Source organism: Bacidia gigantensis, assembly GCF_019456465.1.
Source record: "Bacidia gigantensis strain McMullin 20006 chromosome Unknown contig_231, whole genome shotgun sequence".
NCBI lineage: Eukaryota > Fungi > Ascomycota > Lecanoromycetes > Lecanorales > Ramalinaceae > Bacidia > Bacidia gigantensis.
Genome location: NW_025408598.1, coordinates 1,826,407 through 1,850,637, shown reverse-complemented (window position 1 = coordinate 1,850,637; position 24,231 = coordinate 1,826,407). Strand labels below are relative to the sequence as shown.

Below are 24,231 nucleotides of genomic sequence, written 5' to 3'. Positions count from 1 at the left end.
ATATCAGAAATTGTTTTGGTGTGGCAGGCTAGCGTGGAGGCTGGGCAGGGGTGGCAGGAGGGTTGACAAACAAAATAATAGCGGAGCCGCGTAATAGGCAAGTGGAAGCGTGCATGGATTGAATTACTCTGAGATATTGGACTCACTGGTCTATGTCTTTGATGCTCTGAAAGTGACTGACACACCTGATGTTCGTCGTCGGCAGGGCATGCTGCCCAATTTCGCATAGAACTTCGCATGCCTATTCGCAGTTTCCGGATATTCAGCATGTGATCGTCAGAACTAGATGGGGCTTATGTTGTCGAGCTCGCTTGCCCTTGCCAGATCACAGCTGAAAACCAAGGCGTCAACCATGCTGCCAGCTTCAAGATGCTGAAAAGTTGGATAGCCGTTGCCAAGACTGGGCGAGCCACGCTAGCCAAAGTGGCTGGTGGTGGCTGGCTCCGGCGCTAGGAAACCTTAGCGCGAATCCGTTTCGCAGTATCGGTCTTCGAGATCCAATCCACGCGTTGCCAAACCAGTGCACGCGAGCGTGGATTAGTGTCATCTGCATGCCTTGGTCACTGGATGATCTGTCAAGTCAAGAACCTATGGATCACGTCAGCACGATGATACTGAGGGTATAAGATTTGGCGACGCGCGATCTGACAGGTATGATTCTCAGACAGCAGTTGGTAATAACCTTATCCACACGAAAATTCAGAACAGGTCTGTGTTGTGAAATTTGCTTCATCATAGGAAATCCGGGGCAATGAATGAAATCACAAACGTACCTGTTGATGGGTTCATGTACATAGACCCCCAAGTCGTAAGGGCGTAAATCTGACACAAATTTACAGCTGCAGGGCAGCCCTTGATAGCTCATAATATCATCACGCTTTGCGCTTCTTGAAGAAAGCGTCAATGTTCTTCTGACCCTCGTCGTGCTGCGAGCTACCAACCCCACGTGTACGCTTGAGACCAGCAAGATGCTCTTTTCCATTCACAGCTTTGATATTCATCTTGTGACCAGCCAGAAGCGTAGATGAACTCTCCTGCGCAGGGCTGACATTCGAATCATTTGCGTTGCGAGTAACCTCGAGTTCCAAATACCCAGTATTCGACCAACCGCCTAGGTACTCTAGGGGCGTAGGGCCATCTCTCCCCATTGGAAGGCCTGGAGCAAGGGAGACGCTGTTCGGTGCGAAAGCTCCGAGAAAACATCGCCAGAGATGGGACAAGATAATCCCATGAGACACAACGGCGACAGTATATTCTTCTTCCTCTTCTTCCGTTTGTAATACGGGTATGAGGTAGTCTTGAACGAATGTGTTCATTCTTGCGCTCATCGACTCCTTGGTTTCGACATCTTTGAAGTCTGGATATTGTTGATGCTGCGTCCTGTGCTCTTCCTTACCAGACCGCTTGTTGTCTCGAGGGCGTGCGTAGAATGGTTTTCCTTCGTAGTATCCGAAGTCTTGCTCTCGAAGAATTTCTAGCTGCGTGACAGCATTCCTTCCATGCTCTTGATCTGGCTGCTTGGCTTCTTCGGCTTTGTGTATGGCACCAGCAGTCTTGAAGGCTCGTTGAAGGTCCGATGAGAAAATGTAGGCAAATTTCAAGCCTCGGTCGACCAGGTACTTTCCCAGTCTCTCGGCTTGCAGGTTACCATGAACAGTAAGGGCGGAGTCTCTGACTCCAGCATAGATACCTGCTACATTATCAACTGTCTCACCGTGTCTGATGAGAAACAATCTCATTGCATTTGGAACATGATGAGCGGGGAGCAATGGAAGCTGTGTGGAAGTCAAGCTAACAGTCGGCTATTGTGATTGGTCAAAAGGCTGACAAAGCAGAAAACTTCAAAATCATATAGCAAAGTGGATTTTCCTTTATAATTTAGCGAAGTGTGAAACGCCATTGCCTAAGATTGCCAAGTCGATAAAGTGAATTGAACACCTACCTTGATTCAAAATGGCACATCTGCTCATCAAGCTATGTGTGGTTTTCATAAGTGGGCAACTAAATCCGGCGTCTCATCATTCATGTTATTTCCTACTGAACCTTCGCCTGCTTTACCTTTCTCCTCCAAGGAACAGCCATTGATGTGACTTGATTGAGGCTACAAGTGGCACGGCTTTCCCTTTGAAGCTCGCCGATCGCCGATTGCTCTCAATGGTCAGACTTCTTCACAAATCAAGGGTTGCTTATATTCACTCTTTAACTACTAGTGCCTATCCTCTCCCATTGCATGATCGCCGCCTGACTCAGTCATCTTGAATACTATCAGTACTTACATTTTTGGTCCTGTGGGTCATCGTCTTCAGCCCCACAGATCTCCAGCCCCATTCTGCAAGCTTGGAGTGGCCATTTTACTCGATCTCACCAAATTTTTGACAATTGCTAGACCTTACCACATGTTTCCATGCTATCTTTTAATCCTTTGATTTCATACTGGCGCAGAGCTGCCATCATTCGATCTGGTGAGTTCAATTGAGCCATTGTTTTTTCAGCTACGTCTGGCTCACGCAAATTTTCAGGACTTACATTTCACCACCAACTTTACGACTTCAATTAAACCTGATCCTCTTCGAAATTTGGTTCGCTATCCACCTGACTAGTCTGATTACGTTAAGTTACTTCTATTTTCGTACGTGGTTTCAATCTCGTCGCATTCGGATACGATGGTCCATCGTACGTACTTGACAATTTGTTCTGCAACATTGAACTCCTTGTCGATGCGCACAAGTCTGTCGAATCGTTTCGTCTTTTACGGCTTGTTCTTTTTATATCATCAAGTTCCACTTCTTTGGTATTCCAAATGTCTCCAAACTGACTTGCTTCACCCTTCATAATTCCTTGCTGGTTCACATTGCAGACTCGATATCGGGTTCTCGTCTTCGATACTGACTTTTCTTGTGGTCAGGCAAGTGACTCTTGGTTTGCCCGACTTCGCGAGGCACCTTTTTGCCAATGCTGGTTGCTTTGACCATTGACCGTGCCCTAAGATCTGCTGCTCTTTGCTCGGTTTCATTGACTTTCATCATTCTCGAATCTCTACCATCTTCGGAAGATGTCATGACCAAGCTTCATTTCTGAATAGCTTCTTTGGCCAAAAGCCGGAATCGAGAGCCACATAATCTATGACCATGTCAGACAGTATTTCCGTGGCTCAAAAATTATCGGCATATTCTGCTGGCGACGAATGGAATATAGGGTCTAATAAAGTCTCGTCTCGATCCCCAGAGCATCCTAGCTCATCTTCCGAGACCACGTCATATTCAAGTGCAACATCGCCATTGAGTGAGAGGTCGGTCTCGCCTCCTGAACTTCCACGATGGACAGACCTGAACCGAGAAGACATCCCTGCTTCTGTTCTCAATTCTGAGTTCAATCCATTACCATATGAGCTTCGACTCAAACCCAGAGAATCAGACAATTGCATCTCAATAGCCTTGGGCGATCAAGATGCTACAGCAAACTATGATCCCAATGCCAAGCATGACCCATGGCTGAAGCCACCAGTCGAATGCTTCCTCCGACGCAAACGACCACAGCCCACAAGACCATTCAACTATGCCGAGTATCGTGCTAAAAGACCAAAAACGGTGACATGGCAGCGTGGTCGCTTAGAGGGAAAACGCAAAGTTGTAACATTCAAACTCGAGTCTGCAAACGCCGCTAAACGAATGAAATCTTATGGCTCATCTCTTGACAATTGGCCAGGGCCAGCTTACACAACAGAAAATGGTGAGCCTAATTGGGAAGCATGGTGGAAGTCACACGACCCTGTTCCGGAGGAGGAGTACCTACACTGGAATTCTTATGACTTTCGCGACAGACCGAATCTCTCACCTGGAGACGCTAACGATGAAGACCTTTCTCTAGAAGATGTTACCCTTGGCCATCCAGAAGCCCGTGGCTGCAAGGCTTGCTTCTCCTTTGGTCATCCGTGTCCACTTCTCGAGGGAGGCTCAAAGTATCCCTGCAACTTATGTGCCGAGGACGAAGTGGACTGCGAGCTGCTCCTGGAACCTCCGGAGAAGGCGCGCTGCCTGTATTGTATTTCGAAGAAAATAATATGTTCTTTTGCTTCTGATCCAACTCAACGAGGTGCATGCCAGAATTGTAACCTCATGAACAGGAAATGCATTGCTGGACCAAAGAGTGGGAGGACTAGAACTGGGCCATGCTATGATGTGGGGTCTACACCAGACGAAGCGAATGCGAGATCGTTTGTTACGTGCACGCAGTGCCGAAAGGCAGGCAAATGGTGCTCTCTCAAGGGGAAGCGCCAGCATCCACCTTGCAAGCGTTGCTTGGAAGCTGACACGAGTTGCACCTTCGAGTCACTGAGCAGGCGAGCATTCAACCGACAAAATGCAGGGCGTAAACAAACAGAGCCTGCAAACGTATCTAAAGATCCATTACCGAGGATCGCCAAACCAAGAACGAGATTAGGTCCGACCAAATCGTCCATCAAGACCATAGTCACGAAATTAGCCAATCCCATCCAATTCAACTTTGAGCCTACGCAAAACGACACCATAGCCTGCCACTGGTGCGATGATCTGATCTATGGCATACTCGGTCTTGGTGAGGTGCAGATCGAAGTAATTGACTACCACGATCAGGAAGGCTATATCGAGATAGGTGGCGGCCATACCGCAGCTGGCCACGCACCCAGCCGAATGTGCGACACATGCACCCTAGAACGATTAATGATAGCAGCTTGCCATGTTCATGAGCTTGAGCCTATCGAAGGAAGTGACCCTGCGACATTCGATTTCACAAGTATCACAGAACATATGATGCCCGGCATGGCGGCCTCCGCACCTTTCCAATGGTGCTCCGTTTGTCCAGCTCCAGCGTTTTTCAAATGCGCGAAGAAATCAGGTTTGGAAGGAATGCAAGACGGAGGAGAATGCCTTCCTAATGAGCATGGTTGTGGGCTTGGGCTCTGCGAGTTCTGCGCTGTCAGCTTAGTTGGGGAGCATGACGGGAATCTCGGGGGTTTGATTGACGCGATGAGCAAGCAACGTGCAGACGAAGGGTTTGGGTTAAGGGCGGATGTGGACTTTCTGCATCCTCACGGTGAAGTGCTCAGAAGGATGTCTAGGGGTTGAAGAGCAATACGGTTGATACATGCTTATGAAAAGGATGGTCAAGATGAGCTTTAAGTATTGCATTGCAGGCATAAATCTTTGTTTCAGCGGTACGCAATCCTACCACACGAGCGTAGGTAAGAAGCATTTGTCCAGAAAGGTACTCATGATTGTGAGCAGAAGTGTACGTTCAGCACGACTTAGATAGCAAATGCACTTGATCGACACGAGCGAAATGTAGAATTTATGCAGATTTTGTGCAAGCGCAAATGCAACGCTAAGATAAGATAAGATGAGCGCCGCGTTAGAAAGAGCGCGCAATCGTCAGGAGTAAACTGAGCATTACAAAGGAACGGATCGTCATCTGTCGCTATCTATAGCCGTCGCGGGACCATGTCGCCTCACTGAGCCCTCTTTATAAATTGCCATGACTCGCAACCATAATGAGCGAGCTCTCCGAGTTCCAAATTGGTCAATCCGTAGAACTTTCAGATGGACGGCCAGCAACAGTTCGATACATCGGTGACACCCGTTTTGCAGACGGTGAATGGGTCGGAGTCGAGTTGGAAGATGCTACAGGCAAGAATGATGGCGCGGTACAGGGTCAACGATACTTTGAGTGCCCGCCGGCGCATGGCATGTTCATCAGACCAGCGGCGATTACGGTAGTCGAACAACCTACTCCAAAAGCACCTAGGGTCACAGGCAAGGCAAATGGAGCAGCACTCAAGCCAAGACCATCAAGTATGGTCGCAGGAGGGAGCAAAAGGCAGAGCCTGGCAGATTCAGTATCAAAACGACAAAGCATAAACGCCTCTAGCCCCACCCCTGCCTCTAGAGTATCTAGACTTGCGGTCAGAGAATCTGCTCATAAATTATAGAGAATCTTCTGACAGCTACAGTCTCCTAGCAAGTCTCCCACAAAGCAACTTGGCTCCTCTTCATCCTCTGTTCAGTCATCCCGGGCGGGCACTCCTGCTGCTTCCTCGCGAAAGTCGATGTTACCGCCATCAAAACCTATGCGATCAACCCTTGGACAGAACTCGGCTACTGCAAGAGCTCCGCGGCAATCAATTGCCAACACAATTAATGGTACCGCAAAAACCCCTAGCCAAGCGTCCTCGGTGTCACGCAGTCCGGCCAAACGCCCATCTCTACAACTAGGACTAAGCAAAAGGATAGGATCAGTCGGCGGGGCAAGTCAAGCAAGCAAAACCAATGAACCCGGAGTCCTAGCAGGAGTCTCGGAGCCTGCACTCACCTCGCCAACCTCCGGCACGCCTGACGACACCCATGCATATCTCCAATCTCCCCTGTCCGAAGAGTCACAAACTGAGCACCCACCCACTGAGAGACCATCATTCTCTCGAGGGAGATCGCCATCCTCAAATCTCCAGAGGCCTCCCCACTCAGCAGTGGTGAACAAAGAATTGGAAGACCTTAAAGCCAAGCTCCGTGTCATGGAGAAAAAAAGGACAGATGACAGGGAGAAACTGAAATCAGTAGAGAAGATTCAAGCTGAAAGAGACAGGCTCGAAAGTATAATACAAAAGTTACAAGCCAAGTATCAGCCTCAACAAAAAGAAATCTCGGATCTAAGAATGCAAATCAAAGACGAGCAAGGAAAAGTCTATGAATTGGAAGGACGTCTATCAGAACATGATACCATCTTAGAAGTCGCTACATTAGATCGGGAGATGGCAGAAGAGACTGCCGAGTCTTTCAAGCTTGAATTAGAAGCATTGCGGCAGAAATATGAGGAAGCAGAACTTGAGGCTTCCGTGCTTCGAGAGGAAAATGAAGAACTCGGAAAGGAGATGAGTCCAGAGGATAAGACTAGCCAAGGTTGGCTGCAATTAGAAAGGAGCAATGAACGTCTACGAGAAGCCCTTGTCCGGCTACGAGATGTGACGCAGGAACAAGAAGCCGATCTGAAAGACCAGATAGCGGAGCTTGAGGCAGACGTTCAAGATATGAACAAGTTGAAAGACAAACATGGTCAGACGCAAGAGGATCTTGAGCAATCCAACGGCACTGTGAAAGAGTTACGGCAGCAACTAGATGCTACACTGGGCGCAGATGATATGATCGAAGAACTCACCGATAAGAACCTCACTCTGAGCGAGAAAGTGGAAGACTTGAAGTTAGCGATTGAGGAATTGGAAAGTCTGAAAGACCTCAATGATGAGCTTGAGTTGAACCACGTAGAAACGGAAAAGCAACTACAAGACGAGATCGATTACAACGAAGCATTGTTGGGTGAAGAAGCCAAGAAAGCAGCTGTCCAAGACGGCACAATCCAAGATTTAGACTACACAGTCTCTCGCTTTCGAGAGCTTGTAGCAACGATGCAAAGCGACCTTGAAGACATGCGGGCGTCGCAACAAATCACCGAGTCAGAGGCTAACGAGCTCAGCAACCGTTCTCGAGCGATGATGGATCTCAACATGCGTTTGCAGACCTCAGCCGCCAAAACGCAAGTCAAAGCTATAGATCTTGAGTTGGGCAAGATGCAAGCGCAAGAATCGATAGAGCACTTGTCCATTGTTCAGCAATTCCTTCCGGATGCCTTCAAGAATGAGCAAGACTCTGTGCAGGCTCTGCTTCGATTTAGAAGACTTAGCTTCAAAGCACAAATAATGCACAACTTCGTCAGAGAGAAACAGAATGGTCCTACTTCTACTGTCGGTGACGATGACATTGCTCTTCTGAATGACATACTCAACAAGCTGGTATGGGTTTCTTCCACTTTTGATAGATTCTTCAGTCATGTGCAAAGCTGCAACCTAGATAGCTTCAAGCGGCTGGGAGGCGCCTTTTACGAGCTCGATCCTGTAGAACGTGCATTCAATACTTGGATAGATGCAATAAAGCGGGATGAGCTCAAACTCGAACTGTGCGCCAGCGAATTGCAGAGGTATGGTGTCTCAATATCGCTCTATGAATACGGACTAATCACAGCTTAGAACAATTGCTCTCACAAGTCATCTTGCAGAAGTCCACATCAGCGACGATCTGGAGCACTATCCCGGCCAAGTTCTAGCATTTACTTCAATGATGCATAGTCATCTCGAGACTGCTGCTGGCACACTCGCCGCCATTAAGAGCCGGTTGGAGACTGCGCTTCTTGCAAGTGAAGGCGAGGGCTCAACCGACGAAAGCGACTATCTTGAAGTTTTCGAGAAAATCGACACACTGGTCTCTCAGAGCAGAAGTGGCAAGATCATCATCAGTAAGAGTGTGCGGCAAATCGAGGATCTCAGGTCTCGGTCATTGACTCTCGACCCTTCTACTCTCGACATCATCGAACATACACAGGAGTCAACCTCCAGCTTTGCCTCAGACATACGTAGTTTCAGCGGCACTATTCTTCGCTCTCTCAATAATGACATAAATTCAGTGGGTTCCACCTATTCTCGAATCTCAGCCGGCTTCTCGGAGGGCCCCGTGACCTACACACATCTTATAGCGAAGCAGCAGTCTACGACAGCACAACTCCAGTCATTCTTGAACCTTACAAACAGCCTTGCGCAGACTATAGAGTTTCCATCTCCGCCGCCACCGCCTCCGTGGAAACTCCTGGCTCAAAGAATGCGCGACGAGGCAGCTGACTCTGCGGCACGAGACACTGAACTTTCTAGACTGAGAGACGAAGTCACAGCGAAAGGCACGACAGTTGCAATCAAGGAAAAGATACTGGAGGAGCTCAGCGTAAAGAATGAAGTCCTCGAGAAACGCGTCAGTGAATCGGCCAGTCGACAAGAAAGGCTGAAAGAACTGGAAGCTGTTTCGGAATCATTCAAAAACAAAGAAAAGGATTATGTGGCCAAGCTTTCTCGTCTACGTAAGGAGCTTGAGACACTCGAAGGTGAGCGTGAGACGTGGAAGCAAGCCCCCAAATCGCCTCCAGCCGACCTGCGAACCGATCAAGCTGCCAGCACCGCCGTCACGCCAACCTCGGTGACAACGCTTCTGCAGATCGACAGCCTTAAGGCTGAGATGGCAGCCCTACAATCTACGGTCCGCTATCTACGCACTGCCCACCACCAGTCATTCGTCAATGTATCCAACTCTTTCTTATCGACACCTATCACTCCTCGCGTCATGCCACAGGATCATCTTGCACGTGAAGCCAAAGATGTTCTTAAGGAGATGGTCCACCTCATTTCGCAGCCGGGCTCTCAGCCGATCCAATTGCAGCGCCGAACGGCAGAGACGCGCTTGCGGTGGCGGCCAGCCAAAGAGAGCAGTACGTGGCAGGTGCAACGACAACGAGAGGAGTTTGAGGAGTGGCGTGAATGGCGTGATGGTGTTGCCCGACGTGCAGTGGGTAAGCGGAAGGAGGAGCGGCGGCTGCAAGAGGTTCGAGAGAAAAGGGATGATGCAGCGCCGTTGCTCGGCCAAATGGGGCTAAGCAAAGGAGCTGCGGGCGAGGTGAAGATTTTTGGGGTTGATGATAACGGGCCCGATGGTGGCTGAATGATCTATGCAGCTCTGGTGGAGAATGCTTTGGGGCAAAATTGGGAGAATAGGCCAGTGAGCGATGCATTCTTTCTTTGGTCGAATATGATACCCCCTGTTGAGACTGCCTTATTCATCGTAAGTAGTTCAATTCATTCACTTCTTCTTGTCAGCTGCTGCCACCAGTGAGCTATTGTAGATGCTCCGATTTCTTTTATCAGCAATCTAGATTCATGATCTCTGGGAAGGGGAAGATGCCTTATCGGGCATTGCATTGCGCTGATCGAGATCGGGTCAGATGGCTTCCACCGCGAAATACCATTCACCAACTCTGGGTGCTTAGCTCGCCGTTGTACAGACAACTGGCCTACTCGTTACCTCTGGATACCTGCCTAGAACTTCCGATCGCCAAGTCTGGTGATAACACAGCCCATACATGTGGGGGGTGGGCTAGACCTCAAGGTGTCGTCGATGGTGGCGGCGGGTAGACTCTCGCCGGCGATGAGTGTCATTCCAAATCCCTTCCATTCCTACAGTCTCAACGGCATCGCCATGTGGAGATTAACCAATACGGACACCCGGAAGCCGGGTACCGTGCCGTCTTGAAACAGCACATGTTGATGCTAGTCTTCAAGTGAATGGACGCAGGTTCCCCCAACATTCACCTCCGCTGTGTAAAAGGAAAAAAGAAGACGAGCAGCGGCAAAACCTGCTTCATCTCCTGCTCAACGGTTATGTCAGGCTCGTGGCTTTGCCACCACACCAAATATTGAACACATATTGAATACTGGGGCAAATACGCCAGCCAACGCATCATTCTCATCACACTGCCAATTGACTCCGCCATCGCTGGTCTGTGAGGCTCCTACTTCCTCCTACTTGCTCCGACTGATTCAACCGCCCCATGCAGGTCCAAAAGCTAATCTGACATGGGAAGCTGTCGGCGGGGCTTGTAGACCCCCATTGGCTACCGCACCCCCAGATCTTGTTTGCATCACTGCCACCACTGCTCATCATTTCCGGGCCTACGGAAGAGACACCCATCCATCATGATCCCCCTCATCAAAAGTGAGTACAAGTACACTCCCACTCGTGCCTCTCTTTCCCCCATCAACACCCACTCCCTTGCACGGAGTATATCAATCTCCCTTTTCCCACCGGCCAGTGGAGATCTCTAGCACAATCTCATGCTCGTCATTCCCACTGCGTTCATATGTGAAGCCAGAATGGATCTAATCTGCCCACAGCAAAGCTCCAGTCGGGTAGTCCACCGATCAAAGACAGTCATCCGCTTGCTCATTCACGAAACGCAGACTGAAACAATCGACGGTGTCGAAACAAACGACGCAACACAGTTCGACGACTCTGATGATAGTACCGTCGAGACCGCTACCATCACCGAGACGACTTCTCCCCGGACAGAATTCACAGGAGAAAGTGAGGCCTTCTCCGAAGACATGACCAGGGGTTGGGCCCCGCAGGCCACCATTGATCCCTCCATCCTGTGCATTCAGCCGTATGATCTAGCATCTGCATCCTCATCTGCAGCAACTTCACCCATTCTAGGAGGAGCTCAGTATCCATCCATGCCGTACAATGCGCCTGAAAATCTTGCCACCGCCCACTTGGCTGGCGAGAATGACACATTGCAAGGCCCTCCATCTCAGATGCAGCTGATGCAACGATTCATGCAGAAAAGGGGCAACCGTTCAGCAGGCTTTCATCCAGTCCATAAGGATCAATCCAATCGACCAGGCCGACCTACTAGCACTGCACGACCTGTGAATTGCAATGACAGATCCCCTAGTCAAGTCAAATGGACGCATGTCAATCAGCATACTCAACCACAGAGGATCCAGCTAAATCAGTGTATTCAACTACAGCCGCCATTTGATGAGATTGGACTTTTCATCCGAGAATCGATGCCTGCCGCTGATGCCGACTTCAGTTGGCTGCACTTCGTCGAACAACTAAGGCCTGACCAGCGACAAAATCTCCACCGAAAGCTAGGGTTTTTACGAATTCATAATCCGGCCTTGCTAGACCACCTCCACACAATGTCGCTTGAAGATCAGCAGGATGCCCTTCGGAGGATGGCCAACAACATCCCTGCAATCCTTTCGCAAGCAGCACCTGCTGAAGCGACTTGTGCTACGTACGTTCCTAGGAGTACTATGCCGGTGGAAAATGTCAACACAGGGCAGACATCTCTTGATTTCTATTCTATGGGTCAGCAGAGTTCCACGTTTGATAGCAATCCGAATGGCTTGGACCCAATCTTTCCTGATGATCATCCACGCAACCGGCCACTTGTCCAGCAAGCGTTATACAACAAAACCATCAATGCACAGAAAGCAGCTCACGAGAATTTGATGTCTCGGCAACCGAATAGTGGTATTGTTCACGGGCCTTACGGTCAACCATTAGGCATGCAGACTCCAGCATCTTTGGCTCGGGAGCCGCCAGGCATGAGCTGCCCCAGTCCTCAAATGTACCCAAATGCTACTAGGCAAGGAGCCCAGCAACGGCTGTCGAGCTTCGAGATCTGCTGCATTCGTGCATTTCAAATATACGACCCACTGACAGACCTTGATACCCTCTCTGGTATGTGATTCTCCATTGTCCTGTGCTAAATCATTTCGATGACCCATGCTTCATTTATCGACTTAGCAGAAGCTGTCCTCGCTGACCTCAATGCTGTGCAGAGATCATCAGATTCCGTCGCCTGGACTTCAAACCTCTTGATCTCACCAACTTCTTCACCTGGTACGCGAATGTTTGTACACAGAAGTTGAGAACCATGATTGAAAACGAAGTCCGCATCGATCGTGCTGCATGGTGGAGCGTGAAAGTCTTCGAGCTCTACCAAGACTGGCGATCAACCATGACCTGTGACATCTTGCCCCGCGCACTAGACACTGGCCTGATGGACGCCGACGGCAATATATGCGCTCTGCGGGCTGAGCTCAATGGAGCACAAGAAGAAGGTCTCAATGTGGACATCAACAATGCTCAGAAAAACGAGCAGGAAGGGTTGCGTACACAAAACCTAGGCAAGGGAGTGAAACACCCTGAAGACCACGGAAACGACAAAGACACTTCCTGGACCACCCTCCCGTCCCACAACCCTACCCTTTTGAACAGCCCACTGCCTACAGCCGCCTACAACCCCTCTTCCACCCCTCCCCCCTCGCCCTGCCCTGCCCATCACTTCGAAGACCACGATCCTTCCGTCTCCGAACCTCCCCCAAAGCGCCACAAATCTGTCTGGGAACAAGCGGGGCTCACAGTCAGTCCTCTCGCGGTACTAAAAACTGCTTACGGAAAACCCACTTCCCACATCCCAGCAACACAGGATCCAGTCGGAACTCCGGATAAAAAGACAAACGATTTGATCGGAGCGCTAGAGAAGGAGGCGAAGGTGCTGATGGAGCGTGGTGGGGAGGAAATGGAGGGGGTGGGAGGGAGTGATCAAGGCAGCCCGGCTGCAGCGGTGGTGATGGAACCGAGGACAGGGAAGGGGGCAGAGGTAGGGTTGAAGAGAAAACGACCATATGGGTGCAAAAGACCTGGCACGCTATGAGCAGGGCGAAAGTCACATACATTCGCTACCGACCGCGAGCCACCTGGTCGTGATATGAGACAAGGACTCAAAGAGATGAGGGAAAAAGCCGAGCTAGGCGCTGAAGTTTTGTGGTAGTTTGCGATTCTGATTGCTATGACTTTAACGGCCTTTACGATGATGATGGTGCTACTTAGCCAGCGGTATACCTAACCAGCTTCTGACATGACCAATACAATTACCTTACCAAAAAACCTACCTATTGTTTGTTCACCTACGCCTTTTCGCAATCTCAATACCCATTAGCTTCACGTTCCCATCGAGCTAGAATGATCAGCGAATCCTAATATAGTTGAGTAATCAATCTACAGAATGGTGAGACTGGGTCTTGCAATACTTTCCCGTAAACCACATCACGAAAAAGGCTGTTTGTGGGCACGATCACCGAGATTGTAAAGCCATCCAAACTTTGACGCTCTAGAAAGACCCGAAGAATTCTTTATCGACAGATAGGTCAATGTTTCCTGTACAAAGCACCATCTAATTCCTTCCTCAAAATGATCCCGAGGCAAACAGCTCAGCTCTCGATCAAAAACGCAGATGTCTAATCAACCAGCACGATCGGAGATCAGAAGTCCAGTCTCAATCCTCCAACGCCTCCTTCACCGCCTCAGCACCCAGGACTTCAAACACGCACTCCCCATCCGCAATCTCCGGCCCGCGTCCATACCTCGCCGCCATATAATGCGGATAGCCACACCTAGCACAAGTCCTGACCGCGCGCTGATTATGCGGCTGATACGGCGGCGCCTCCTCCTCCCCCCTCCCCATCCCCATCCACCCCATGATTCGGATGCCTCCACCCCCTCTTACTCCCATCCGCCAAACCCCCCATTCCCTCAACACCCTCCGTCGCCTCTGGACCTCACACTCCAAGCCCGCGATCGCAGCATCCATCTCCTGCCGTGTCCACTCCAGCACCACCACGGCCTCCTCCTCCTCCGCATCGTTTACCGGCCACCCATTCTCCACGAAATCGTCCTCAATATCCTTGGGCAGTTTCTCCCCGCCCTCGCCCTCGCCCCGCGCCACGGACGCTGGCAGCATCTGTCCACTGATCCGGACGAATTCCCTTCGGAACCGGGCTTGTTGCGCTTCCAGCACGGGGCGGAGATTCGAGACCTTGCGGACGGCAGAGGTGGTTTCGCTGGGCGTGAGGAGGATGTCGTCGCCGCTGATTTTGCGCCGGCGGCGGTCGGGGTGGATGTGTTTTTCCTCTTCATCTGGGACGAGGCGGGACAATGCGCCAAGGTGGGCGCCGGGAACGTTCTCGGTGAGGTCGTGTGAGAAGGGGATGGAAGAGTCGGCGTCGAGGTCGCTGTAGCGGTTGGATGCGGCGGAGTTGGAGCGGGCGCGGTAGGCGGGAAGGACGTCGGAGGTGTCGGAGATGTGGCGACTATGGTTGCTCGTTTGTGATCCGCGAGAGCTCACGCCTTCGTAGCGGTGGGGGTCGTAAGTGGTGTAGGCATTTGAATTGCGGCTGCTGCTGCGACTCTGGGCGCGGCCTCGACTGCTTGCGCGGCTGGTCACTGTTGTTGAGCACGAGTAAGTATTTCCCATAGGATGAAAGAAGGAGGTGGTAGTGTACGGACCTTTGGAGCCGACTGGAGATCCGTAATAGTCCGAACGACCAGAGTATGCTTCATCAAGTGGTGAAACCGGTGAAAAGTCCCTAGATCTCTGCTGCTGGGAGACAGGACTGGTTATCCGGCTGCGCGTTTTGGGTCCACTCGGAATGCTGCTTTGATTACTCTTGGGACTTGAGGAGCGCCCTCGTGAGCTAGATCGATCGTACTCATGGGAATTTCCTTCGTCTGGCAGTGAGAATTGTAATACGTTTCCCGATTCGTGCCGCGCTGAGGCTGGACCTCTTGAACTTGCTTGGCTGGAAAAACGGCGACTACGATTCGTAGAACGGCCAGTAGATCTGCTCGGACTCCATTAGGATGCTACACTTACTATGCATGTTGACGAGACTTGCCTCGACGAGTACTGTCCACGGGAGCCATGCTCTTCACCGCTATCAGTGTCCGAATCCGCTGTTGTCCGGTAGGTACTGGACCGATGTGTCGAAGAATGATGGCGTGGAAAGCGCTGCATTGTGTGAGCTATGAATGAAGACAAAGTAGATGCTGAGACTGAGATGTGCTATGATTTCCAATGTTGATGTTTTCTAGAATGAAGAACAAAGACAGTGCTAGAGAGAGAGCCCACTTTTTATATTTACCATCTATCAACCCAAGAGTGACACAACACGAGCAGTATCACAGTCTTGTGGTCGTACAAGATCGATAGCTTGGTACCACAAGGAGTACAAAGACTTCAATACTACCCGAACGACAATGGTTTCAGCAGGCAACCTTCTCAGAATTCAGGCATGCTCTGCGCATGACTTATTGTGCGCCTTCAAGATCTGCCTCATGCCTAAAGAAGGCATTCAGAACGAATCAAGGAGTACAAAAGCATTGAGATTCTTCGGTGTAAGGTTTCGCGTGCTGCGTCTCTTTCACCGTGTGGCTAGAAACTTGTACGACATGCCGTCGTTCAGACGGGGCTCACCGCATCGGCAGAGTCTTCTTAAACATATATAATAGGTACTTTCCCCTTTCTGTTTTCTCTTTCTTTCCTTCATCTCATCAATCCAACAAGTTTACTTTTCAACAGAACATTTGTCTTCAACCAAGTGCTCAAACGACTTACACATCTCGAACTTCCTCCCAAGACAGACCATGTCTCCGTCACCACTTGCTCAGGTGCATACATCCTCTTCTCGTTCACCATCACGTTCACGTTCACGTTCAGGATCGTCATCACGGTCTACATCAACGAGCTCGACAAAGGAAGGCCCATTCGACTGGGATCTTGACTTTGGGCCACAAGATCGTCCATCACGGAAGCACCTGTACCCTACTCGACGCTGGCAAGGTGCCGCTCCCAAGGACCTTCCTCGGGACTTTCAGGGAGACTTTCCAATGACAGAGGAAGAGTCGGCCAAGGCTATCCAGGAGATCCAGCAGTATCGCCACATCTTTGAGCAGCAGCAGGTCGTTTTACAGGCCGAAAGGTGTCGATTAGAAGGCACAGAAGCTGCAGCTGACGGGACCGAAGTGACCAAGAAGGACAAGGGCAAAGGGAAGGCTGTAGCCGCAGAGATCCTAGACTCCGCCGACGAGGACCTTGAGAAGCCACGCCTGCCACCACGGACGTTGCATTGGTTCAAGTTCATGAACTGGCCCCTCGATGATGGACACAAAGTGAGACTTTCTTGGACCCGGCTCGAGATGGATCGCGAACTTCTAGAGTTGGAGCACGAACGACAACGTCGTGGTGCAAAGATTTCCCATTGGAGGGCCCTTGAGGACGGCTGTCGCGCAGAGTGGAAGAAAGAGCGCGAACAGGACCAAATCGTGCGGGGTCTCGAGAAGCTTGGTATCAATGCAGACAACAGTAAGGGAGTGGAGCAAGACGAGGCTGTAGTATGCCCCAAGCATGGGTATCCCCACTTCATCTGGCCAAAGGAAGTACTTGCGGCTCTTGACTTCCAGGATCATGGGGCCAAAGCCGACGGCGACGAAGATGAGGAGCCGGACTGCATACTCCACCGTTTGGTAAAAGACGGTCTATCTTCTGGTGAGCTGCAAGGTTGCTTAGAGAGTCTGGTATTGCAGAAGGAGCATGAAGAGGGAAAGAAGACGGAAAGGGGGCGAAAAGCAGAGACCGAGGAGGTCGAGGAGGAAGAATAAGTCTGCACACGGATGTGGAGACCTCAGGGTTAGAAGTGACTGATCTGTGCGACTTGAATGTTTTTGAAGCTTGCAGAATAGTATCATGCAGAATCCTTAGCAAACACTAGCAACATAACAGTTAGCTCACAGTCATCATTCGGTGGAACGATGATCAAGCATTACCAATATTGCATCCAAAGTAATCAGTGCTCTTTGACGAGAATACCCTCATCGACACAAAGATATCTTGAATGATGCGAGACATGCTACGCAAGAGTCTTGATCTGGAAAATATCTGTACAACCTGAACTTCTCGGGTCCTCACGTGCAGTAGAAGCCAGTCATGACTTGTGCCCTGCAATTGAGGGCGTCAGATGTCAAGCAGGCGAGTTCCAAGAAACCATTCAATGAACAGAGAGGCGATGCTGATGGTATTGAGGCATACAATGAATAACGTAACGATCGTGGTCAGACAGAGTTTCATTGTTCGTTGAAAGTATTTGTAGCCATCATGCGGTATCATATCTGCTCTTGCTTGTTGAGCTGTTTCTTCATCCGGTGATTCTTCAGCTCTTGCTTCTTACTCTCCGCGATAATCTCGTCCAGTTGCGTCTTATGTTGGTTGACATAATGCTGGGATTTGTCAGTGAGAAAATTGCTTACACTCCATCCAATTAATCATGTCTTGAATTCATGGCACCAAGGCTTGTTCTTCCGTGCATTGCATGCCACAAGCAGAACTCTCACTGCAAACGCGAGTCACAATCTAGTCTCGCTTACCTCTCCAAGTCCGTTCTTACCACACCGTTCCATCCTCATGCCATGATTTCCTTACAGGATATGACTTAATTGCCCGTCAACCTTCTGCCAAGGTATTTCCTACAACAATCGCGTTCCGTGCATTCCCGAAAACTCGCCGTATGCGGTCGATGGCCTCAAGTTCATCCAGCTTGCGATTAATCTTCTTCAGCTCATCCTTGATATACTGTTCGTCTTCCTCCATCTGCTCCTCTGCGACGCGATCAGATCCGTCCTTGGCGTCTGTGGGCCTCGCAGAGGTGGTTTCCACATCTTCTACTCTCGCGAGCGTGGTTCCGGGTTCCTGGTCCATCGATGAATTGTCTGAGCCTCCATGGTTCTTTTGCTCTAGAAGATGAGTCGCCTCCTCTTGTTTGAGCCTTATTGGAAGACTGAGCTGGAGACTGTTCTTCGCTCTTGTTGCCTCCGGCGAATCTTGTGCTGTGTCCTCTTGCTGTCGATCTTTTGGTCTATAAGATTGGTACAGCTCCGACCTTGGCTTTCGACGCACCATTTTGTTGGATCTGCACTGAGTGTTTCGTTCCACGAATCTTTGTCGTCTAGCTGATGAAAGAGGAAGAGAAAAGGTTGGAGAAGTCCTTTCTGTAATACCCCTGTGTTCATATCATGATCGACGTGTCATTCATATATGTGTCATTTGGCTTTGTTTGACGAATGAATGGTTTTGTGACATGGAATGTGCCACCGAACTGGTGTGTCGGGCTTCAAGGTGTGTAGATGAAATACTCACCGTGTCTCTAACCAAACCTCAACGATTGGCTACGGTCACGACTACGACTTTATCGCCCTGAAGAGCATTAGCCGGCAACACTCAAGCCTCGCATGACACGAGGACTGTCACACCACTGTAGTAGTAACTCACACTCATGATCTTGATCAAACTCAAAAGTAGCCCTCATATCGGATGCCCTATTCAGAGACATGCCTCTTGATTGGCTATCTTGTTCTCGTAATTTGAAGTTCTTCAAGCGTCAATAGCAATTGGGGATAATACGAAGATTGTAGGACGGGCCAAATGTCAGGCGCGAAGAACTCTGCTGCGGCTGGAATTTGACCTTAGACAATGGTCAATCGATTCAAATGTGTGCAAAACGTGGCGAGGAGTGACACAACGACTCTGAACTTAGTGATTCGTTCTGAGAACGCCCAACTACTGATCATGGATGGTTCAAGGACCAACTTCAATGATCACCGCTTATTTGCTCTTGACCTGTATCATAAACATCTGTACTATGAAACCTCAAAACAGTTCGCCCTCCGCTTTTCGTCTCATTGGTCAGTATGGAGAGGAAATTCATAGAAAATTGTCATGATATAGCAGTCCTGTTGATTGGTGAAGTTTACCACGACCTGCGAGACCGCATGGAATTTTGCTATTTCGCCAATCGTCCAGTCACTCAATTGTCTCGGTCGACTTAAAAAGGATGCGCGACCTGTTTCGAATATTTCTACGTCCCAACAACACCGCTTTGTTGTAGCATCGCATCTTACGCCACTGACTGGATCGCCTTGTGGAGCGTTGTGTGTGCACATGCGTGGCGACCGTTGAAGAATGTATCTTGCCAGGCTAGAGGTCAGAGGGTCTCCGCAGAGTGTCTAGACTGATTTCGCAGTTCGGCGACAGCTACCTTCGCTACGGCATCATTCAAATCATTGCGATGCCGTAGAGTTTCAGCGTTGGCAACAGTCAACTGATTGTTAAGGAACCGATAGTTGTAATTGACAGGCTGGGTTTCCTTACCAGTGGGTCTGGACTTCAGTCTCTTATCATTATTTTCTTAGTAAGCTTAGTAAGCTGATATTGATTAGTTACTTTGAGCAAAAAGCAGAGCTAGTCTCTTTTGGGCTTAGCGCCATCCGGATAAAGCTCAGTCTCAAAATCCCTACAACTATCACGCTCACTAGTCGGTTCATGTTTTACAGCACCAATTGACAGATTGTACAGAAGCCTCCATAACAGTCGGTTTCGGCTTGAAAATTGACAGTCATAACAGTTGTCGACACTGTAGAGTTGAACGCGCGGTCAAATCTAGGCAACAAGATGAATGCATGATGACAGTGGTCCGACAACACGCTCTTGCACAATAATGCAAATTTGGTTCGACAACACAGTCCTTTAAGATTTCGACTTCAGTCTCTGGTTCCTATTTCCCCTGTACCATTCACTTACCTGACGTGGTCAAAATTTCAGTCCACTAAGATGGAAGCTCCCGCATCTTCCACTGTGAAGAGTGAGCTACCGACAATAGTCATAGTACAAGGCTCCTTCCAAATTCCCAAAGTGTACGAACAATTCGAAGGCAGTCTCCGAAAGCAGGGCTATCCTACCGTTCACCCACGATTCCCAAGTTGCACAGATGTGGACGATCCAGACTTCCCAAATCGCTCACTGATCGACGATGCCCTGGCTGTCCGCAGCGAGTTGATCCGTCTGGTAGAGTATGAGCACAAGACCGTAGTTGTGGTAATGCACTCATATGGTGGACTGGTTGGAAGCGAGGCCGTAGCGAAAGACTTGGTCTATGCTGACCGAAAGGCGCGAGGTCTGGCTGGAGGTGTCATCCATCTATTCTTTTACGCCGCTTTCTTGCTTCCGGAGGGCCAATCAGTGCTGGGTAAGTTCGGAGAGTCGCCAAATAGCATTGTGACGGTATGTCATTCCATTGAACACCACTCTTACTTGTCTTCCTTTCCTTTCTGTTCGATGCTTAGTTTGTTTAAATCAACATTTGCGCCATGTTGCGTCTCATATCCCATCAAAGAACGTCCCTGCCTCTGCCAATGATCAACAAATGACTGATCCTCAAAATACCTAGCCCGACGGCCGCTTCATCATCAAAAACGCACAGCAGAATCTCTACAATGATTTGTTGCCAGCAGAAGCAGAGTATTGGGGATCATTATTGATCTTCCAGTCGCACAAAGTGAAGAAGACAGTACTTACTCGTGCGGCTTGGCGCTACATCGCTTCAACATACCTCATATGTGAGGGAGATCAAGCAGTCCCTCCGCAATATCAGGAGCAGCTTGCCAATATGGCAAGTGCGCACATTGAGAGGTGCAGTGCTGGGCATTCGCCTCAGTTGAGTCAAGTCGAGATGCTTGTGGGGAGCATTGATGGCGCTCTGAAGAGGGCTGTAGCTGAGCTTCAGAAGAAAGCCAGTGAGTGAGAGTGTCTTTGGTCCAGTAGGCGATGAGTATGTTTGCACGACCCAGGAAGAAAGGGTCATAGAACATAGTAAAGCAGCCTTTCACCAATGCAATTGTTTACCGTTGTACGTCCATCTGACTCTTTGTGTCACCAGATGTAGATCGATGTCACATGGCTTGTGACGACACCGGTGCGAGGTTGTGCCATCGGGGAAGTCGAACAGGTGTTGTACCACCTATGCTCTCTATATAATGCCCACACCCCAACTTCATTCCTTCTTCTTTACAACTCACTCATCAACAACAATTCGAAAGCTATCTTCTTACAAAACCAAATCAACATCGAAAGACTTCCATCATCATGCCTCGTAGACAAACGAGCCAGAACTTTAGGGCCGAAGACTATCAAGCTGCTCTCCGTGCCGCACAACAGAACTTGAATGAACGCCGCAACGCAGAACAGGCACCAGTCCAACAAGCATCCTGTCATAACCGCTCAAGTGGTAACGGAAACAACGACAACTCACTCCTCGTCGACTGGCTCAATGAACCAGCCAACTTCCTTTTACTCCAACACGTTCATCGTACCCCCGGCGGAATGGAAGAAGCCCGAGCCATCGATCGCTCAGGGGACGCTCGCCGCCTAACGGAGACAACAAATCGCTGGATACGTGAATCGTACGAGTCAGAGATGGGACCACTAAATACTAAGTTGCAGCAACAGGACGATGTCTATGCTCAGTTGAGGGCCGAGCAACGCGAGGACGACGAGAACCTGCGACGACGCGGTCTGCCTGTCCCTCCGTACCGCCCTGAAGATCATGAAGGGTTTGAGGAGCACCCAGATCACCCTGCAAACGAGCACCAGCACATGAATGGTAGCCGTGGTGCATCCAGTGGCCGTGGTCCAGGAAGCTCAGGTCACCACGGTAGTCGACGCTAGCTAGCCAGGATACGGATGTCGTTGTGCGACTATGGGGGGATCCGAATCGCCGCGATTCATTGCAGAGCAATATCGTGCGATAAATGCGTCTATCCGCCACGGCCGTCGTTGACATCAAATCTTGGGTCGAGGGAATCCATACCGAATGACCATGAATTAGGATGGAGAGATTGAATCTACTTTGCACAAGTTCGCATGCGGAATGGTTGACATTGGAACAATGAATTTGGTATGCTTAGACTGGCTTGAATAGTTTAGTAATTGCTATGCCTGCGAGACAGATCGTGCCTAAACTGAATGATGAAATTTGCGTGATGCTAGTGTTCTCAACACCAGATTTACTTCTTTGTTTTAATTCAGACAACATGTGCCGCAACGAAGCATACAGCATGAACGTAGCCAAGCCCAGCGAGTAATCCCTGGTGGACAATGAGGTTGCACAGCCAACACGTGGAAGGCAGGTGTTGTACTACCATCACTAAATCGCACTGGCTATTCCAAAACCCCCTCCCCAACTCCTCTTCTCTTCCTTTCGTTCATCCCATACCTTACCCTCAACTTCATCTTCTGGACCAAATCTCAACATCAACACCACTCTCCAGTCATGAACCCTTGGCTCTACGACGACATCTTTGACGGCAACATACCCAGATTCCCTCATCTCTCTCATGATCGTTACTCCCACCAAAACCCCCGCAACGATCACGATCACGGCTTCGTAAGATGGATCATGCTCAACCCTCAACTACGTCAATACATGGTAGTCACACCCGACGCGTTCAACGAAGCCCACGACATCGACCGTGAACGCCGCTCGCCTGTCCGACAAGAAAGAGAAACGCAATGGCTAGCTGGATACTGGGATAGTCGCCCCCGACCACCGCCACCAGGCAGAAACCATCGAAGACACGACGCACACCAACAAAGACATCAGCAGCACGGACATCAGCAGCACGGACATCAGCAGCACGGACATCAGCAGCACGGACATCAGCAGCACGGACACCACACGCACCAAGGGCAACAACGAGACGAACGCCATCCTCCCCACCACGAATTACCCGGGCATCATCGTCCCCACAACCACAACCAAAACGACATACGTGAAGCTCATCCGCAGCAGCATCGTCATCGCCGACCCCCTCCACCTCGACCCGAGTATCCGGGCCGCGGAAGGAGACTCTCCCCTAGACCTCCTCCACCTGGACCTCCTCATCCTAGACCCGCTTCGGTCAGAAGTGAGGACACTGATGTTGTTATACGACGGCAGGAGAGTCTTAATCGTCGGCTTGCGTTGGAAGACGCTCAGGAACGTCTGGTTTCGCCTTCACCTTCGCCTTCACGGGGAAGTGGAAGTGATCGCTGAGTTTGAGAGGGTTTTTGAGGAGGAAGATTAGAGGACGGGCGGTGGGCGTGGGGTGAGAGAGAGGGAAAACGGGAGAGGGGGCCAGATTGTGATGAGATGATTGAGGAGCTGTGTGGGGGGTTCTCAATATTTCAAATAATGAATTTTGTACGATTGGATTGGTTTAGATGGCTAGATGTTTGCATGCCTTAGCATATCTATCACTCCTTAAGAACAATGAAGACGATGAGTTCATCGATGACTTCTCAAAAAATGAATTGATTGCGACTGGCGCAAAACATGAAAGGGTATCTGTTCCGAAATGACAAGTAGGGAGGACAGTGCAGTCTTATAACCAAATAATGAGTGACAAACGACGCATTCGTCGCCATCCATTTACCGCTTGGGGTTTCTTCGCTATTTGTGCGAACCTCCGACGATGCAATCCAAGATGATCCTACTAGTCATTACTGCAAAATATTGATTCATGAAAATGGCCGCATAATCATAGCGAGCTGCATGTCGCAAGTCTTTTAAGTATTAAAATCACTCTCACGCCTGTTATTCAGATTTTTTCACACCGCAAGTGGCGCGAAATGGCTATCATGCACGTTCCAACCCCTAGCACCCTTTTGCATTACCAGGCCAGCCTGGATGCCTATTCAAACTCTCTCCATCTATTCTTGCCTCAACCATCCCTTTCCTCTCCCACTCCGCCCTTTTCCGCCCCTTTCCCACCTTACACCAACCAACAAACACACCCTTCACTACCTTCCTCTCACGGTCGCGTCATCTTCCTCGTCCCCATATCAATACTCGGCCCCGGTCCTCCATACTCCTGCCTCTGCTCATGCCTCTTACTCCCGCCATCCTCCCCATTCGCGCCCTCATCACCACTCCCCTTCTGGCTCCTTCCTCCCCACCCCGGATGGCGCCGTCCACTCAAAACATCCTTCGGCACCGTACCCATCGATCCATCCACCTCACCCACCCCATCCACCCCATCCCCCATCCCGTCTCCTTTATCACCTGTTCTACTAACCACCCTAGCCCTTCCGTTCTGTTTCGTATCTGTACAACCA

At 50.0% G+C, this 24,231-nt stretch overlaps 9 protein-coding genes across 9 annotated transcripts; 6 read left to right on the top strand and 3 right to left on the bottom strand.

Annotated features, from left to right (window-relative positions):
• Nucleotides 1-872: 872 nt before the first annotated feature.
• On the bottom strand, nt 873-2,481 carry KY384_004557 (uncharacterized protein; the record flags this gene model as incomplete). Its single annotated transcript, XM_044813062.1, has 3 exons — nt 873-1,719; nt 2,277-2,286; nt 2,394-2,481. The coding sequence occupies 3 exons, from the start codon at nt 2,479-2,481 to the stop codon at nt 873-875; spliced, it is 945 nt and encodes a 314-aa protein (XP_044670482.1).
• A 647-nt stretch (nt 2,482-3,128) lies between these two features.
• KY384_004556 (uncharacterized protein) lies at nt 3,129-5,105 on the top strand (the record flags this gene model as incomplete). The annotated part of the gene is made up of 1 exon (XM_044813061.1): nt 3,129-5,105. The coding sequence occupies one exon, from the start codon at nt 3,129-3,131 to the stop codon at nt 5,103-5,105; it is 1,977 nt and encodes a 658-aa protein (XP_044670481.1).
• A 422-nt stretch (nt 5,106-5,527) lies between these two features.
• On the top strand, nt 5,528-9,563 carry KY384_004555 (uncharacterized protein; the record flags this gene model as incomplete). Its single annotated transcript, XM_044813060.1, has 3 exons — nt 5,528-5,872; nt 5,987-8,001; nt 8,051-9,563. The coding sequence occupies 3 exons, from the start codon at nt 5,528-5,530 to the stop codon at nt 9,561-9,563; spliced, it is 3,873 nt and encodes a 1,290-aa protein (XP_044670480.1).
• Nucleotides 9,564-10,771: 1,208 nt separating this feature from the next.
• On the top strand, nt 10,772-13,128 carry KY384_004554 (uncharacterized protein; the record flags this gene model as incomplete). Its single annotated transcript, XM_044813059.1, has 2 exons — nt 10,772-12,149; nt 12,251-13,128. 2 exons carry the CDS (start codon nt 10,772-10,774, stop codon nt 13,126-13,128), a joined length of 2,256 nt encoding a protein of 751 aa, XP_044670479.1.
• A 621-nt stretch (nt 13,129-13,749) lies between these two features.
• KY384_004553 (uncharacterized protein) lies at nt 13,750-14,727 on the bottom strand (the record flags this gene model as incomplete). The annotated part of the gene is made up of 1 exon (XM_044813058.1): nt 13,750-14,727. The coding sequence occupies one exon, from the start codon at nt 14,725-14,727 to the stop codon at nt 13,750-13,752; it is 978 nt and encodes a 325-aa protein (XP_044670478.1).
• Nucleotides 14,728-16,139: 1,412 nt separating this feature from the next.
• KY384_004552 (uncharacterized protein) lies at nt 16,140-16,910 on the top strand (the record flags this gene model as incomplete). The annotated part of the gene is made up of 1 exon (XM_044813057.1): nt 16,140-16,910. The coding sequence occupies one exon, from the start codon at nt 16,140-16,142 to the stop codon at nt 16,908-16,910; it is 771 nt and encodes a 256-aa protein (XP_044670477.1).
• Nucleotides 16,911-17,411: 501 nt separating this feature from the next.
• KY384_004551 (uncharacterized protein) lies at nt 17,412-18,204 on the bottom strand (the record flags this gene model as incomplete). Its single annotated transcript, XM_044813056.1, has 2 exons — nt 17,412-17,525; nt 17,776-18,204. The coding sequence occupies 2 exons, from the start codon at nt 18,202-18,204 to the stop codon at nt 17,412-17,414; spliced, it is 543 nt and encodes a 180-aa protein (XP_044670476.1).
• Nucleotides 18,205-19,911: 1,707 nt separating this feature from the next.
• KY384_004550 (uncharacterized protein) lies at nt 19,912-20,881 on the top strand (the record flags this gene model as incomplete). Its single annotated transcript, XM_044813055.1, has 2 exons — nt 19,912-20,361; nt 20,528-20,881. 2 exons carry the CDS (start codon nt 19,912-19,914, stop codon nt 20,879-20,881), a joined length of 804 nt encoding a protein of 267 aa, XP_044670475.1.
• A 341-nt stretch (nt 20,882-21,222) lies between these two features.
• Nucleotides 21,223-21,804, top strand: KY384_004549 (uncharacterized protein; the record flags this gene model as incomplete). The annotated part of the gene is made up of 1 exon (XM_044813054.1): nt 21,223-21,804. The coding sequence occupies one exon, from the start codon at nt 21,223-21,225 to the stop codon at nt 21,802-21,804; it is 582 nt and encodes a 193-aa protein (XP_044670474.1).
• Nucleotides 21,805-24,231: the final 2,427 nt, after the last annotated feature.